General features: G+C 38.4%; 1 protein-coding gene across 2 annotated transcripts in view; it reads left to right on the top strand.

Annotated features, from left to right (window-relative positions):
- GATA4 (GATA binding protein 4) overlaps positions 1–15,884 on the top strand; it is a 56,848-nt gene extending 40,964 nt beyond the window's left edge. For both annotated transcript variants that reach the window (XM_070741748.1, XM_070741739.1), the window contains exons 3-7: positions 7,153–7,319; positions 8,198–8,323; positions 10,383–10,470; positions 11,680–11,828; positions 14,204–15,884. In XM_070741748.1, coding sequence (XP_070597849.1) covers positions 7,153–7,319; positions 8,198–8,323; positions 10,383–10,470; positions 11,680–11,828; positions 14,204–14,386 — 713 coding nt within the window. In that variant the 3' untranslated portion in view covers positions 14,387–15,884. The remainder of the gene's footprint in view (positions 1–7,152; positions 7,320–8,197; positions 8,324–10,382; positions 10,471–11,679; positions 11,829–14,203) is intronic.
- The last annotated feature ends 2,907 nt before the right edge of the window (positions 15,885–18,791 follow it).

The raw sequence follows: 18,791 nt of genomic DNA, 5'->3' as shown, positions 1-18,791 counted from the left end.
TAAAATCTAGTCAATGGAAGTTGCACACTCCTACTGTACAACTATGGTCAGTTAGCTCCCAAAGATCCGACTCCAATGTTCTGAGCACCAGATTACATATAAGGCAACATCCTATGTCAAACAAGATTGACAGCCTAAACTACCCTATATGTGTGGAGTGAATATAAATATCCCTTGAAGTGGACAAAAGGGATTTCTCAAAAGCATTATCAGAAATAAATAAATCTTTCCTGAATGGGATGTAGTGGCTTGCTGACCTATTGTTCTGACTCCAGGCAGGAGCCGCTGCCTCAATAACTATTTCCTTTCCAAATTGCTGGGATGCCCACAGGAAAGAATAGGTGTCAAAAGGCCCCATAATGGCAGAATATAGAGCAGCTGTGGCTAGAGGCAGAAAACTGTAAATCAAGATGCTTTGGGCAGTTTTGCTCCACAGTAAGATGGACAATAGCTTAGCAGTTTCTCCCGCCCCGAGTCTACGGAGAGGGGCAGCATACAAATCTAACTAATAATAATAATAATAATAATAATAACAACAACAACAACAACAATAACAATAATGCATTCCTTTAATAGTTTTGTTGTTAATTTATTACATTTGTATTCCATTTATTAAGAGCTCAAAGCAGCATTCACGTAGGTCTTCCTTTATTTTATCCCTTGGTCCCTCCTTTTATGTTCTTGCTTATTCAAAATGAATGTCCTCAATTGCCCCAGCACACTTTATAATCAAATACGCCTTGGATCTTGGGCCAAGTCCGATGTTTTAACCACTGCAGCTGCTGCCTGAATTGAATAATTTGTATTCAGTGTCATATGCTGCAACACTTTACCATCTACAGACTATTCCAAAAGGGAGAAGTGCCAGGCAAAAAAAAAATGTTGGAAATTTTGTTGGGATGAATCTACTTTATGCAAAAGTATCTCATAGCATATGAGCCTGGTAGTATTAGCAGATAATTACTTACTTACTTACTTACTTACTTACTTACTTACTTACTTACTTACTTACTTACTTACTTACTTACTTACTTACTTACTTATTGTATTTGTATGCCACCCAACTCCTGAAAGACTCTGAGTAATATATAGATTAGATTTATTCGATTTGTATGCCGCCCCTTTCCGGAGACTCAGAGTGGCTACCTTAAGGTAATGGGGTCCTGCTCACTAGTGAAATCCAATATAACAAAGAGGTTGGACTGAATGGTCCACCATCTGCCTTAAAAATTCCTGAGATAACTTTGGGCCAGTCTGTCACTTAACTAATGTTACAGACTTATGAGAATAAAAGGGAGGCTCCTATGTAAGCTACCTTGAACATCTAGAGAAAAGTGATTGTGCAAAACTGATACAAAACTAATAGGGTGGGGAGCTCTTGGAATGAAAAATGTTTCTACCTGAGAGGTCTTCAGGTATGTTGCTCAGAATGAGGTAGAACAGAGAAGTCCTCAGTGCAAAATTAGTACTGTTACCTTAAAATGATGGTGGATGAGGAGAAAGAGGGAATACTGTTAAAATGAATTAAATTAATAGTCCATGCAGACCAATCTATTCCAAATGACATTAATAAGGGGTGTCAAAACTCATTTTTATTGAGGACAGCATCAGGGTTGTGTTTGACCTTGGGGGAAGGCATGGCCAACTCAATGTTACTTGTGTCAGGGGCACCTCAGGTAGCTCGAGTGTTCTGCCAGTGAAAACTGGAGCTCTGTTTTTGCTGGCAGAGGCACCACAGGCAGGTCCATCGTTGTTTACAGGACAGCCCCACAGATCAGATTTAAGCATCCGGCAGGACGGATCCGGCCAGAGGGCCTTAAGTTTGACACCCCTGCTCCAGGCAGATGTCTTTCCCAAAGAAAATGTCCAACTTTTTATGGTACAGAAGTTTTACAACCCATTTTCTTCTTACTTTAATCTGGAATTTTATTATATACAGTATTGGTATTTATGTATTAATGTACATGTCAGCTCAAAATGTAGGCCAGATCATGAAGATCACTCCATAGGAAGACTGGAACTATACTTCATTGAGATAGGCTACAGCATGGGTGCTAAAATTGCCATGTCATGTTGTCAAATTTGCAACGTCATGTTGCCATCACATGACTCATCACAATGTTTTCCCCCTTTGTGGAGCTGCGTGTGACACATCAGGCCTACAGGCCACAAGTCTGACAGTAATAGTATCAGTAACTTGCAAGTTCATTTCTGTTTTACCTATCCTTAGTGTGAATCAGAAGGAACTAGTTTGAGCCTTTTCCTAACATCTTCTTTCTGCGGCTTTAAGGAATGCCCTTGTTTCTGTCACTAGCTTCTGAGTATTTCTTCAAAGCCCCATCTCCATGACTGTCTATACATATCCATCTTCTTCCATCTCATTCTCTTGCATTGCAATTCGCTGCTAGGGTTAAAGAGCATCAGGTTGTGAGAGTACAGCCTGATTTTAATGTATTATTCAGGCATGTTTCTACTACTGCTAAATATTATTAAATTGAAAATGTGACTGAAGCTTTACTGATAGCCTTCAGAATGTAAATTTTAACAAGGATCATAACTATGCATGAAGAGGGGTGTCCAAAAGTTTCTAACAATTTCAGGTGGAGTTAGGAAATCTTGTACAGTGGGCATATATAACATATGGCCTGCAAATATCCCTGTTATGGCTCACCTATAGTATCATTTTCTAAAATTGGTGCACAGTCCTATTATAAAACTAATCTCATTTGGACTCAATAAATATTCGATACTATGACAAGACTATAATTTACACTTTTCTTTTCCATGCATACATGTTTATATAACGCTTCGACAAAATGATCTCACATAATTATAGCATCAGTACAATTCTCAGGTATAATAATAATAATAACAGAGTTGGAACAGACCTTGGAGGTCTTCTAGTCCAATCCCCTGCTTAGGCAGAAAACCCTACACTAATTCAGACAGATGGTTATCCAACATCTGCTTAAAAACTTCCAGTGCACTGTTGGGGCACTCACAACTTCTAGAGGCAAACTGTTCCACTGATCAACCGTTCTGACTGTCAGGAAATTTCTCCTTAGTTCTAAATTACTTCTCTCCTTGTATAGTTTCCACCCATTACTTCTTGTTCTACACACAAGTGCTTTGGAGAATAGGTTGACTCCTTCTTCTTTGTGGCAACATACTGGAAGACTGCTATCATGTCTCCCCTGGTCCTTCTTTTCATGCCCAGTTCCTGCAACCGTTCTTCATATGTTTTAGCCTCCAGTCCCCTAATCATCTTTGTTGCTCTTCTCTGCACTCTTTTTAGAGTCTCAATATCCTTTTTGCATTGTGGCAAAAAGTTGAGTTGTAGAAGCTGATAATATTGGATAACTGCTACTGTATCAGTCATAACTGATTCTCCATTTACTATGTTTTACATTTACTATATAGGTGCATTGTCACAGTACTGCCAAAAAGTACAATCTGTCTCCCAGGAAGTGTTGGGAATGGTTCTAAGAACTCTTCCAAAAATTCCCTCTAAATTGCCATTTTTAATGTGAGATATATGGGAAATGGTTAGAATTTTGTGAAATGACCGCATGAAATGTGTTGAAACTAATTTTAATTAAATGTAAATTAAATCATATTTAATCTCATTTTTCTTGGTTGAGATAATTGTTTGGGATGTACAGCCTCCAACACCTTCAAATACAGGTTTGCATTAAGTCTGAAAATGCTTGCACACTCAAAGTAAAACTGCTAAAAACCTTCAGTATATAAAACCAATAGAAAATCAACAATTATAATAAAATATATGTCCAACACAGCTGTGCATGTTTTCAGTATGCTTTAGAAACACTTAAACATTATGTAAACAAAACACCATCCTACTATTGATTATAACTGATTAAGCTGAAAAAAAGGACAAAGCTATGAGTTATTTTAATAAGTTTACATTTTTAAAGCAGCTGCATTTTTAACCAGATGCATGCCAAAAACAATGTGATTGTTTAGCAAATATTAAAGAGATGAGGTACCCTTTCAAGAGCCAAAGACATTCTTCAAAATCATTATGAAAGTGTGCAAAGTTAGCTTATTCCAGCACATTCAAAGGGTAAAAAGTAATAATTTATTAGAGACTCTCCAAAACCAAATGATGTTTTTTCAAAAAGCTTGCAGGCAGTTTTTCAAAGCTTTCCAGCTTCTGTCTGGCACAGTCAAGGCTGAACGTCTATCAAAAAAATACATTGCTTATCTACCCAGGCCTGAACGTTATGTATATTCTGTCTCAATATTCCAACATTCGGCACAAACAGCCCTCTGTTCCTACATGATAAATCCCAGGCAGCCCCAGTGTGTACCACATATAAATTTAGGGCAGTGCAAACTGCAAGGACGCCTCTCCTCTTGCTCTTGTGAGAGAGGGAGGGAGGGAGGGAGGGAGAGAGACGGGGAGAGAGAATCTGAACCAATTTCAGTCGGTATTATTTAAAGTGCAGTTATTCTGTTTGCTTGTTATATTTTGTCCTTCTTAGCAGCGAGACATTCCACATTTCCAAGTTTCATTGGGAGGAGGATTACAGCACCTTCACAGAATTTGCTTTGTTTACAATTATGCAAGCTATATTTGGAGGTAAAGAGCTACTGTAGGACTCCTATGGTTCTCCCTCCTTTGGAACAAACCCCACAACTATAACAGATGGTACTCTGAATTATTTTCCCAACATTGTTCTTAACTTAGAAACAGCTGTTTGGGAGATATCAGACTGGCACTCTACTTTGATCAGTGCAACGGTGCCCTGGGGGATGTATGCATATGTGCGAGTATTTCTGAAATCCTCCTCCAAACTTCTCTTAGACCTTCTGAGTCTATAAACTCACATGTTTATATTGTGTCTCTTTTCCTTTCTGCAAGGTTAATAGCTTTGTCCAAGGAGCATCACTCTGACATCTGTGGAAGATTAATTTTCCTCAGTATACAAATTTTTGCTTCTAAACATAATTAGTGCAGATGCTACAAAATGATATTATTTTTAAAGGGAGTTGTTTCATAATATCAGCTAATGCCAAATGCAAAGTATCTTCTTCCCTTAGCAACATGTCTTTATAATGTCATTCACCCAGGACAGTACTGACTCCCCTTCCCCTCAAACACACAGTAAATGCTATTGGTGAGTGAGATGGGACATTTACAAGTGCTGACTTGGTGTACAACAATCTAAATTCAGTCACTGTGGTTAATTCAATAAATCACGAGCAACCATCATACTCTAACTGAATCAAGTTTCTCAGACAATTTTCTGATGGTATCCTTTTTAGATAAAGTTGTTAACAAAATACAGACAGATTTTTACATCGGCACTGAAATAGTTATGCTGGGGAAAATGAGCAGGGTTGATTCTCAGGATTTGCGAGGAATAATGTGCATAGACAGACATAAATGAAATGAGAAGGAACACTGAAGTCAAATGTGCATTCAGCCACAAGTATTGCACCAAATGGAATTGTGATATGCATAAATTTGTGTGTGTGTGCGTGTGTGTATAATGTGTGTGTGTGTGTGTGTGTGTGTGCTAGCTCACAGCATTATATATATAATGCTGTGAGCTAGCAATGCTGACAATGCTGACGCCTAAAACACGATTTAAGTATTGCCCACAAGATCATATGCTGCAATGTCCTACCAGTCAATGACTACTTCAGCTTCAACCGCAACAACACAAGAGCAAGCAACAGATTCAAACTTGACTGTAAAAAAATATGACTTTAACAATCGAGTTGTCGAAGCGTGGAACTCATTACCAGACTCAATAGTGTCAACCCCTAACCCCCAACATTTCTCCCTTAGACTATCCACGATTGACCTCTCCAGGTTCCTAAGAGGTCAGTAAGGGGCATACATAAGTCCCCTGCCCAATTGTCTTTCCTTTATCTCATATATCATATATATTTTCTTCCTTTCATATATCTTCTCCTCTATTTTTACATATTATCTTTATATATATTACTTCATGTCTATTCTCTTCCATATGTATTGTGTATTGGACAAATGAATAAATAAAATAAATAAAATTCTTTTAAAGCAGATTTAATGTATTGTGTCACGTGTCCCTTAATCCCTTGACCAACTTTCAGACTTGAATAAGGAGACAGAAGTAGAGCAGTCTATCTGCTACACATTTTAAGTAAAGCGGGCCTTTAAATATTTGATAAATTCATCCAACACCTTTGTAGAAGTTAATAATACAGGTCTGCCATTTGTTCTGGTATAGATTGAAAGAAGATCTCCCTCTACTGTTCAGTTTTAGAAACTACAATAATAGGCAGCCCTTACCTTTTGTATCTTCCCCAACCTTACGGTTTCTGTTATGTGCTGGATTTAAACACTCTTAATGTCATTAGAACAGAACAGAACAAAACAGAATATAATTCTTTATTGGCCAAGTGTGATTGGACACACAAGGAATTTGTCTTGGTGCATATGCTCTCAGTGTACATAAAAGAAAAAGATACATTTGTCAAAAATCATGTGGCACAACACTTAATGATTGTCATAAAGGGTCAAATAAGCAATGAAGAAACAATCAATATTAATAAAAAATTAGTCAGTATGGCCACTGCTTTGACTAGCTGGAAATGATAGTTGTTATCCAGCATGTATTTTTATAATAAGGGTTTTTTAGTTGTTTTTATTAATTGGATTGTTCATGTTGTTTTACCACTGTTGTTAGCCGCCCCGAGTCTGCGGAGAGGGGCGGCATACAAATCCAATAAATAATAATAATAATAACAATAATAATAATAATAATAATAATAATAATAATGTATGGAATATACAAAACTGTGCAAACTATTCTCTGTGTAGATTCCTAATAGAAATAATAATAATGTATGGAATATACAAAACTGTGCAAACTATTCTCTGTGTAGATTCCTAATAGAAATAATTCCTGAAATTGACATGCATTGTCTTTTTATGTGAAATGTGGTAGAAAGGCTTTATCCTTTGAAAGCAAACTAAAAACACTTGAAATAAAAAAAGTGGAGATAACAACCTTCACCCTGGGTAGACTAAGGAAGGACATTCAAGCTGCTCAAGAGTTAAGACTAAAGACTTGTGAAATGGCTACATGAAAAAATCCTTTGATGACTTACTTTATTTTTGCCGTCTTGTGCCTATAGAGTTTTTCGATGATTACTCCGAAGGTCGGGAATGTGTCAACTGTGGTGCTATGTCCACCCCACTGTGGCGAAGAGATGGCACTGGCCACTATCTTTGTAATGCATGTGGACTCTACCACAAGATGAATGGCATTAACCGGCCACTGATCAAGCCCCAGAGGAGGCTGGTAAGGAATGTGATGCAAACCCTCACAGTCTGTGAAAAATCTCCTTTGTGATTCAATTCCAGCTGTCCGATATTAATCTTGACCTGTAAAAAGCAAATTAGATTTACACCATTTTATAAGGTTTCGATATGGCTCTGAAGCTTATTTCTCCTGCTGCGTCACACAAGGAATTTGCCTCAGGTGCATAAGCTCTCAGTGTAAATACAAACAATAAAATGATAAACTTATAAATCCATAATGTACCATAGGAGAAGGTAATAGGAAAGATGAAAAGGATAATAGCAATACAGCTGTCCTACATGGGTAAATATCCTTAGATATAAGACAGTGATGTGGGAATTAGGTGTTTAGCAAAGTGATGGCATAGAAACATAGAAGATTGACGGCAGAAAAAGACCTCATGGTCCATCTAGTCTGCCCTTATACAATTCCTGCATTTTATCTTAGGATGGATATATGTTTATCCCAGGCATATTTAAAATCAGTTACTGTGGATTTACCAACCACGTCTGCTGGAAGTTTGTTCCAATCATCTAATACTCTTTTAGTAAAGTAATATTTTCTCACGTTGCTTCTGATCTTTCCCCCAACTAACCTCAGATTGTGCTCCCTTGTTCTTGTGTTCACTTTCCTATTAAAAATACTTCTGTGCTGAACCTTATTTAACCCATTGACATATTTAAATATTTCGATCATGTCCCCCCTCTCCCTTCTGTCCTCCAGATTATACAGATAGGGGGGGGGGGCTGTTTTTGTGTCTAGTAATTTTGGCATATTTTAGAGCAAGTTATGATAATTAGTAAAAAAAAGATTGATAAGATAATATCAGTCTTAGTCAATTAATCAAGTATTCTTGCTTTGAATTCTTGCCCTCACAGTCAGCCTCCCGTCGGATTGGATTATCATGTGCAAACTGCCATACATCTACAACCACACTGTGGCGCCGGAACGCTGAAGGAGAGCCAGTCTGCAATGCTTGTGGTTTATACATGAAGCTCCATGGGGTGAGAGGAGAAAATAAAGCATTACCTATCTATGGCACTTCCCCCCAGTTTGAAAGTCATGCTGGATGGGAATTCTGAGAATGCAATATAATATTATAATAATAATAATAATAATAATAATAATAATAATAATAATAACAACAACAACAACAACAATAACAACAACAACAACAACAACAATAATAATTTATTAGTGGGAGAAATGGTTCAGATGGCTATCCAACTTTAAGGACAATAAAACAAAAACCAATTAAAATCTCTTAATACAAATCAAAATAAAGATATACACAATAAAAATTCGGATCAAAATCAATGCAACCCCTCTCTGGGTTCAATCCATTTGATAATTATCAGAAATTTACTAATATCGCAACCTACAATTACTTCTCACTAACAAAAATAATAAATATAATCAAACTAAGTCGTCACAATCCAAATGCCTGCTAGTTTGCAGGTACCACCCCTCCCCTTTTTCTTCTTTCTCCTCTCTATCTTCATCTTTTCTTTCCATTCTCTTTCCTTTTCTATCCCACCTCCAACCACCTCTTCTTTCTACGCTATTCTTGATTAAATACTACAGCCATAAGATTATCCAAATAAGAATATTGAATACAAAATACCTACATATAGAAAAATATTTGGAATGTATATACAATAATATATATAAGTCGCTGTATAAAAATACTGTTTACCCCAACCCCCTCCCACTTCTCTTTTTTGTATTCCCATCCCCCTTTTCCCTGTTTTCTTTTTTTTATAATCTAGTAAAGTATATTTAAATAATAATAATTATTAGCTTTGTATGCCGCCCCTCTCCGCAGACTCGGACTTCCAGACATCTGGAAGTCACCAGTTTTGTAAGAAGGTGGCAATCAGGACATTTCTCCCTGTGTATGGCTTCTTATTAATAAAGAGTGCAGAGAAACTGCCCTTTCTGGGCATTACTTTGAAGCCAAAGATGGGAGAGAGGAGGAAAACCTCCGGTATTCTTTATTGTCCGTTGCTTTTTCATTAAATCGTTAGTTTCATCGGATATTTTTGACTGCACCAAGTGTTTTCCCAGCAGTGCTATAGATGTAGGAGATTCTAGAATGTTTTTAACTATTTGTCCATTTTTGTCTGTAATGTTCATCTCTTCCAAATCTTCCAATAGAGCAAAGCAATTTGACAGATTAATCTCAAAATTGCTATTCTCTTCTAACAGCTAATCACTCTTTTTGTTTTTAGGAATATCATTATCATTTTTATATGCCTTTTTTAACAGTATCTTCACTTTTGCTCATATCATTCTATGATCACTTCCAACATTAAAACAATTGATGACAATACAATTGCAGAATATGATTTTATCGCTTGACATGATGTAGTCTATTTCACTTGTGTAGCCAGATGGATTCTTTCTGCTTACTATATGGATAGCTGCCCTAGAGGCTCTGGGGTACGAGGGCCATTTTATTGTATTGGCATGTGGAAGGAATAGAACATGATCTGCCATGCTGCTCCAATGTGGGTTGGCAGATGTGAAAATTTGCCTTATTACTACAAAAATAGGTGAAGAGATAGAATATGCTAAGTACTATATTTGCCAACCTGCATAACAATTTCCAAAAGAAATAATTCTTTAAAAATGTTTTAAATTTGTATTTGAAGCTGTAAAGAGGGATTATAAGCTTTGGGGAGCACAATGGCCTTAGATAGCCCATTAAGAATCAAAAGCTATAATAGCCCGTGAGCAACAATAACCAAAACTATACTTCTTTCTATTTATAGCCTGAAAGAGGCTTCTTCCTAATACACAAGTATATTTCACACCACACATTATGAATCTGACTTGCCTGTCAAAAGGGTAATAAAAATACAGTTTGCCAATTTCTTGTCTTTTTGTAAACTGCCTCCAAGAAAATCTCTTGGGCAACACACAACCTTTTTACATTTGTTGTGTCAACATGTGGAAGCACAGTACAAATCAGTTAAGAAAACAATGGGTTACTCACACGATTTTGGAAAAACTGCAAAGTTTTCTAGGGGATTAATGTTGATCTCTAATGTATCTTCATAGGTTCCAAGACCTTTAGCTATGAGAAAAGAAGGGATCCAAACCAGGAAGCGTAAGCCAAAGAACTTGAGCAAATCCAAGACATCAACAGGTGAGTACAGTTAGAAAAAAAATCTTATCTAATATGACTCAGTGGTAATTACAATTTAAGCTTAACATTCATTCATTCATTCATTCATTCATTTATTTAATTTGTCAAACAAGTATAGGATAGAAGTATATAGAAACATAACGATAGAAGAAGACAATAGGACAGTAGGATAGGGACGGTAGGCACAATGGTGCGCTTATGCACACCCCTTACAGACCTCTTAGAAAAGGGGAGAGGTCAATTGTAGATAATGTAAGGTTGAAGATTTTGGGGTTTGGGGAAGAAACAACAGAGTCAGGTAGTGAACATCTGCCAAAGCTGGAAAATGTACACCAAAATCAAACAAGGACATTTTATAGTCTTTCAAATAAAACACTTCATTCACCCACCCACCCATCCATCCACCCATCCATCCATTCATTTCCCTTGGATACCATCAATTCCTAATAGACTTTGTGACAGTTTACAAAACACTCAACAAAAACTTCTACGTATAAAAAATACAGATAAGTAATCCAAAGTGAAATAAATTTGGTAAGAACCAAGTATTTCATCCAGTGTTCTTTGGAATAATTCCATCTTCTAAGGCCCTTAGAAAGAACCTAGTCTGCATTCTAAGGTGAAGGTATTCCCCAAGACTGAGCAAGACAGTACCTCCTTTCTCTCCGTTTCATTGATGGAGTTTGACCAAAGCTGCTGCTATTAAGATGGGCATGTTGGATGGGTCAATTCAGATAGGATCCTGCAGATATTTGGATATCAACTCTTGTAATTACCTAGGAGCTGAATGTCAATACATTCTGGCATGCTATAGCAAGGTTATTGTGTTTCTCTCTGAAAGCCTTTCTGATGGAAGATCCATTTGGCCTTTTTCTTATTTAACATTCATTCTTATTACAGCAGCAACAGTAGCCAATACTTTAATGTTTGGCTAAAATCTCAGAAACAATGTGAGAAAATATTATTTTACTGAAAGAGGAGTAGATGCTTGGAACAAACTTCCAGCAGACGTGGTTGGTAAATCCACGTTAACTGAATGGGATAAACATATATCCATCCTAAGATAAAATACAGGAAACAGTATAAGGGCAGATTAGATAGACTATGAGGTCTTTTTCTGCTGTCAATCTTCTATGTGTCTATGTTTTTATGTCTTAGGGCAGATCTGGTTTAACAGTTTATCTCTCCTTTTCCCACCTCCCACCCTAGGATCAAGCACCAATGAAAGCCTCTCCACTGCCATTAGCTCACCCCCCTGCACCAGCACAACCAACACTACTACTGCTGAAGAAATGCGCCCTATCAAGACCGAACCAGGGATCTCATCTCATTATGGACACCAGAGCCCTATTCCTCAGGTGAAGCTCTTTATCATGCGAAATAATAGTCATGCCTTCTCATTGCTTATTGACTCTGCATCTGTATTCTGCCTTTTGGTCAAGCAGTTCAAACTCAGACACACATGGCTTTCTATGTACAGTGGTACCTCTGCTTAAGAACGCCTCTACTTAAAGAACTTTTCTAGATAAGAACCAGGTGTTCAATTTTTTTTTCCTTTTTCTTAAGAAACATTTTCTACTTAAGAACCTGAGCCTGGAAAAATTTCCCAGGAAATTTGAGAGTGGCATGAAGGCCTGACCAGTTTCCTGCCATTCCCCCTTTAATCCCGGCCACCTCAGGCTTTTCTGGGCTACCAGAGGAGCCTTTTGGTGGTGTTTAAGGAGGCTTTGGCAGTCCAGAACGAACAAAGCATTTTCCTTTCCCTGGGCGCTTGGAGAGGGAATAAACCTCTGCCAGTGCCCAGAGAAAAGAAATGTTCTTTGCTCTGGGCAGCGACTGTCCTCCTCCTCTTCTTCCTCCTCCTCCTCCAACCCAAATTCTGAGCTTTTCTTTCTTTCTGCATTTCTTTTTTTCACGCATTATTTGCTTTTACATTGATTCCTATGGGAAAAATTGCTTCTACTTACAAACTTTTCTGCTTAAGAACCTGGTCACAGAATGAATTAAGTTCTTAAGTAGAGGTACCACTGTATTTTAATTTGTCAACAATCCTGTACTGAATTTAACAGAACAGAGTTGAGTTAAGGCTTCAGCGTTCCACAGCAAGCTTGTAAATAAAAATTCCTGTACCCAGGTTGCATAATCAGAATCCTGCATTTTTGGCTTCCAGAGAGCCTCCAGGGGGGGGTGCGGGGTGGCATTTTTACCCTCCCCCAGCTCTAGGGAAGTCTTTGGAGCCTGGGGAGGGTGAAACACAAGCCTGCTAGGCCCATCAGAAGTTGGGAAACAAGACTCTTCCGGCTTCCAGAGGATCTCCGGGAGGATGGGGGAAGCAGTTTTTGCCCTCCTCAGGCATTAAATTATAGTCACGCTTTTGAATGATTTGTCCCACGTCCCACCCACTTTCTAAAATGTCCCGATTTTTGAATGGAAGTGCGGGACGGCCAGCGGTGGGGGGAGAGCAGGAGGAATTCATGTCCCTGGAAGATAGGGTTTGGGGGGGCGGGCCTCTGCGCCCCTTCTTGGACTGGCCTCGTTCTTCCTCCCCTCCAGCCCTGTTATGAGGAGAAAGCCAGAGCCGCCCGCCCTCTCAAAGCTCGGCGCAAAAAGCCTCGGTGGGCCTCGAGTTCTTTTCCTCCTGCTAGCTCCCAGTCTGGGCTTCTAAGGGAAGAGGTAGGGAAGGAAAAGCTAGAAGCCAGTGATCTAAGCCGTCTTAGGCCCCTGCCGTAGTCCGGCAGCCGCATCGAGGCTCTTCCTTTTTGCTCCCCCCACCACCCGTTCACTTTCTTTGGCGTCGCCTTCAGTTCTCGTCGCCTCTTGGCTTCCCCCGTCTTTAAACACGCTGAGGCTTTTTTGCCTGGGAGGTCTCCGCTTAGACTGCAGCCTCCTGCCAGTTTGGATCCGGCTTCGGCTTGACGAAATTGTTGGGTCCAACTTGATTTCTGCTCACAGTGGTGCAGCCTCCGAGGTGGACTCTGCACTCTCCCATGATTGCTTTACTTGTAAAATCCACAATGGTATCTTGAAGGAGAATTTGTGATGCCTAAACCTTTAGTCCATTTCCGCCTGTGTATCTTTTAATGCATCTGGGTTATTTTCTTTCTTTCTTTCTTTCTTTCTTTCTTTCTTTCTTTCTTTCTTTCTTTTTTCTTTCTTTCCTTTCTCTTTCTTTGTTTCCTTTCTTTTTCTTCCTCCTTCCTTCTTTTGTCTCTCTTTCCTTCCTTCCTTCCTTTTCTCTCTTTCCTTCCTTCCTTCCTTCCTCTTTCTTTCTTTCTCTTTCTTTCTTTCTTTCATAGCAATAGCATTTAGATTTATATGCTACTTCATATAAAAAAGAGAGGAAAGAAAAGAGAGAAAGAGGGATGGAGAGAAAGAGAAAGAGGGAGAAATAGAACGAAATGGAAGAAGGAAGAGAGATAGAGAGAAAAAGAGATTTTTTTTTGCTCCATATAAACCAAATTTGTAATCCCCCCCCCCCCCCGGTCAATGGTGTCCCTCTATACAATGTAAAAATCTGGTCACATACCACAGTGAAATATCACCCAGGATTGCTAAACCTGACAGTTTATTTGTTTGTTTGTTTAATGTATTTGCCACCCATCTCATGGTTCAGTTTTATCTCATGGTTCAGTTTTTAAGAGACTGCTGCAGGTAAAAGATGAAATAGCATTATTTTCTCTTTTCCTCACCATTATTTACATTCTCTTTCCTTTTTTCCCCCTCTCCCCACTAGGCTTTCTCTGTTGCGGCAATGTCTGGGCATGGACCTGCTCTTCACTCCACCGTGTCTACTCTCAAACTTTCCCCACAGGGTTACCAAGCAGCTATCAACCAATCGCCCCAGCCTAGCGTCAAGCAAGATTCTTGGAACAGCCTAGTCTTAGGGGAAACACATGGAGACATCATCACAGCTTAAAAATCTTCTGCCTCCTCACCGCCTTCTAAGGGAGTTACCAAGCTTGAGACTCAAAGGCGATGGGCAATTGTCAAGAAATACTATTTTTTTCTTGTTTCTCCCTCCCATCTTTTTTTTGTTTTTTGTCTAGTTCTGGTCTTAGAAGAACCATTCCAAATGACTTTGATCTGTTCAATCAAAACTGCCAAGTTCTATTTTTTAAGAAATCCTCCAGATAACTTGGACACCAATATTATATGTTTATATAGAATTGATATACATAAATGTAATATCAAGTGGTATGTTTGTATATGTGTGTGTACATGTGAAAGGTATGTATGAATTAGAACGGAAATTTTTAACTGCAGCTTTCCACATGCTCAGTCTTCAGTCATCTTTTGAAAAACGAAGGAATGTATAAGCCAGCCCATAAAAATAGAATGGAGGTTAAGGAAAGATAAAAAAATAAAACAAAAAACAGTATATAAGCCAGCAATATACCTAAACCAGTGATGGCGAACCTATGGCACGCGTGCCACTGGTGGCATGCGGAGCCATATCGGAGGGCACGTGAGGCTTTGACCTATGTCATATGTGCGGTGGCCATCTGATTTTCAGCCTTGGGGAAGGCTGCTTCACCCTTTGGAGGCTTCAGGAAAGCCCCAGAGGGCGAGAAATGGCCTAATGGGCAAACCGGAAGTTTGGAAAAACAGACTTCTGGTTTGCCCGTTGTGCTGTTTTTCACACTCCAGAGCTTCAGGAAGCTTCTGTTTTTTCACCATACCAGGCTGTGCTCATGGGTGGGGCGGGGTGGGGTTATACACATGTGCATGGGGGGAGCTTGGGGGTAACTCATGCTTGGGGGGAGGGAATGGGTGTGGGCATATGCACACACATTAGCATGCACACACATTGCCTTTTGGCACACAAACCAAAAAAGGTTTGCCATCACTGACCTAAAGGTGTTATTATGGGGATCAGTGGCCAGTGGCCTTTATGAAAGATCTGCTTTCCTGATTTGGGACATGAGAGCTCTCCATCCCATTGCTAATTCAAAGCCTAAAGAAGCAGCAGCATATGCAGAGAAGGCTAGTTGTTGGCATAGGCTTGGGTTTTGGTTCTCTATCTCCCATTTTGATTTATAAAAAATATTCTTCCTTAAAGAGACTGCAGACCAAAATGTATTATCTTTGATAGTATGAAACTCAAATGAATGTTCAAGGACGGTGGCCCACAAGAATCCAGAAGAAAATGGTGGTGCTGTGGTTGGCAAATTCTGCAATCAATGGTGAACTGAAGACTCCGGAGTTGTTGTTTTTTAAGTGTGCAAGCAACAGTTTTGTCTTCAAACATAGCTGCAATCCACTATGACTGTGAATTCTAGCAGAAATTTTGTGGATCCAGAAATGTTATGACTGCCAGCAGCACACTGGTGTTAATTTAATTGCTATTCTGTCAACTTGATTAACTTCTATTCCTTTGCTATTAATAAATCTATTTTTCCTTTCAAAACAACCAATTCATAGTGTTTTACCTATGTGTTTTCCAGTTGAAAGGAGGATTCCCTTACATAAAATCTTACAGATAAAGGTCAGGGACAGCTGGAAAGGGTGGCTCTAGATTAACAAGCACCCCTTTCAGAATATGGCAGGGATAGTGGATAAGGAAATAATTTGAATTGAAGGTCTGCTTTGAAGGACTAATAGTAAGCATGGTGCCAGTACTAAATAAAACTTAAAAGGCTTTATACATATGATCAAGGTGAACATGACCCAATTGCAGGATTGACACTTGTTTTCACTCAGTCTCATTATCTTCTGCTATAAAATAATCAAACCACTTCAAAATGCAGAATTCTGAAGCTTCTATTCTGGTTTAACAGAAACAAAGCTTTGTGTGTAATTGTGTAAAATTGTAATATTCAACCTCGGTATTTTTGTGATAGTTTCAAAGTTTAAAACAAAAAGCAATCAATGGATTTGAATAAATTATGACTCTTAGATTATAAATTACATGTATTTCAAGTTTAGAAGTGAAAGGAATGAGGGAAAAATTATGGAAAGGGGATTTGCTATTAATGGGGTGTCAAACTCAGGTTATCACAGTGGAGTCATGTGACATATCGGGACTTCCCCCCCCCCCCTTTGCTAAACCGGGCATAGGCGTGGCCAGCATGTGACATATCTGACCTGCGAGCCAGGAATTTGACAACCTGCTGTTCTTGAATCTCTATGGAAATTCTCAATCATCCAGGTCATAGTTGTCCCAAAGGTGCTTTTTCAAAAGGCAACTGGACTTCATTTTTCAATGAACATGTTTAACTTCTCTTCCAAGAAGCTTGGATGAGATTCTTAAAAATCTCTTTGCTACTATCTGGTGGATGTTTAGATCTTTAAACTTAGATATTGTAGCCCTGACTTGATTCAGATTTTAGGTATTCATTTTGATTTTGTTAAAATTACATTGTTTGTATACCAAAACCTGTCTAGAATATCATACATACTTCTTATAAATCTAAGCGTGAACCAATATAGAATCCTAGTTCATTGAGGGACTGGTCTAAAGAGATAATCCGATATGCAGGAAATGCATACACTTCACTCATATTAATCCCATTTGAAATAGTAGTTTCTTGATTCAGACAGATATCTCTGAAAATTAGAATCAGCTTAACATATCTATCCCTTGATTCTTATTTAGTGTAAGAAGTTACCAGTGTAGGGCATTTGCTAAATCCCTATTCTTGCTAAGATGTAGCATGTCTTTGGATCAGTGCAATCTCAGACATTTAAACTTTTTTATTTTAAACTATCAATGTAGCTTTACTGTGAAACGTTCATGTAAAAGTATGCACACATATTCTATTTTTAATTATCCTAGTTGTTTAAAACAATTAGCCTCTTTTAATAATTTAAACAATACCGCCCAAAGATGAACAGAGGTAGATGTTAGCATTTTGTATTGATTCATCAGTTCCTACATTACAATAACACAGTTAAAATCAGCTTCAAATATAAGTTCTTGGCAAGAGCATTAATTAAGCCTATAACATACGCGGGAAAGCAATCAATGGCAAGCTTTATGGGAGGCATAGATTAACATAAAGCCGTTTCTGCATGTACATGGGGAGCTTCAAATGGTTAATGGCAACAATCTCAGCAAAACACAGAAAACAAGTTCCTGTGGCACAGTAGAACTTTAAACGCAGTTTTGATCCATCCGGAGACCCATAGATCATAAGTATCTTGCAATGGCCGAAGGAGGCATTTTATGGCCATGATTTACTATTGCTGTTGGATTACTCAAGGCTGTTTGGATCCATTTCAAAAGATGCTCCTTTATCAATTCTGCTGATGTAATTGTCTCTGCAATACGAGTTTTGATGCGGTAGCCTCTGAGTTTGATGTAATATGTGAAACTCAGCCGTAATGAATGTTGTTTCAATTAAGGTGTTTAAAAGTCGAGTTGTAGTTACAAGGCCCCAGCAGCAGGAAGATTATAGCGACATTAGTATTAGCGGTTTCACCTCTGAGCAATGTTTTCAGGATTGAATATTACATTGATATCTAATAAACAAATGTAATTAAAACATACAGCTCAGGAATCCCTTCCAAACAGGACTGCCCAATATGCATAGGAAATACACCTACATAAATTATCTTATTTTGTGCTGGCTTGTACACACTACTGATTTGGGAAAGGAAGGAATTGAGACACCTCAGTTGTAATTTTGTTTTCACCTTAAACCCAGAAAACATTGCAAGTTTCAGTAAACATTTCCCAATGCTTGCCATGCCAGAAAGAGTAGGTGAGATTGATAATCAGCACCTGTTTTCAAGTTCCAGCTGACAATAGTAACAATAAAGTTAATTACACACACCTGATATATGTTTACTTCTGAGTCATCTGATATCTCTGATTTGTTCACAAAGCACCAATCAACTCCTACTGGGTTATCTCAAGATGATTCATTAGGGAGTAAGGCCTACTGAGCAGAAAGCAACTGTAGGATGTTGGTATTGGAGGTGAAACCTGTAGTTTGCTCAGGGGTGGGTTCCTCCCGGTTTGGATTGGTTCACATGAACCGGTAGCGACTCGCTGGTGATGTCACAATGATGTCAACGAACCAGATTGGTTGGTGCCAATCTATGAAAACTGGCATCTTTTTTTAAAAAATATTTTCGGCACTGCACATACAGTCACCATCTTGTTTTTGGCTTTCTTTCTTTTAACTTTTAATTTTTTAATTTAACTTTAAACCTTTTTAAATTTAATTTTAAATTAAATTTTTCTTTTGAACATGTGCAGAACTGAGTTTCCGGTACTGTGCATGTGGTCACCATCTTGCTTTCAGTTTTCTTTTTTTTAAAATTTGTTTAAAAAAAATATTTTATCTTTCTTCTGAGCATGTGCAGAAGCCGAGTTT

The sequence above is a fragment of the Erythrolamprus reginae genome, chromosome 1 (genome assembly GCF_031021105.1).
Source record: "Erythrolamprus reginae isolate rEryReg1 chromosome 1, rEryReg1.hap1, whole genome shotgun sequence".
Classification (NCBI taxonomy): domain Eukaryota; kingdom Metazoa; phylum Chordata; class Lepidosauria; order Squamata; family Dipsadidae; genus Erythrolamprus; species Erythrolamprus reginae.
Note: the sequence above shows the minus strand (reverse complement) of the source record. Positions and strands in the feature narration are given on the sequence as shown.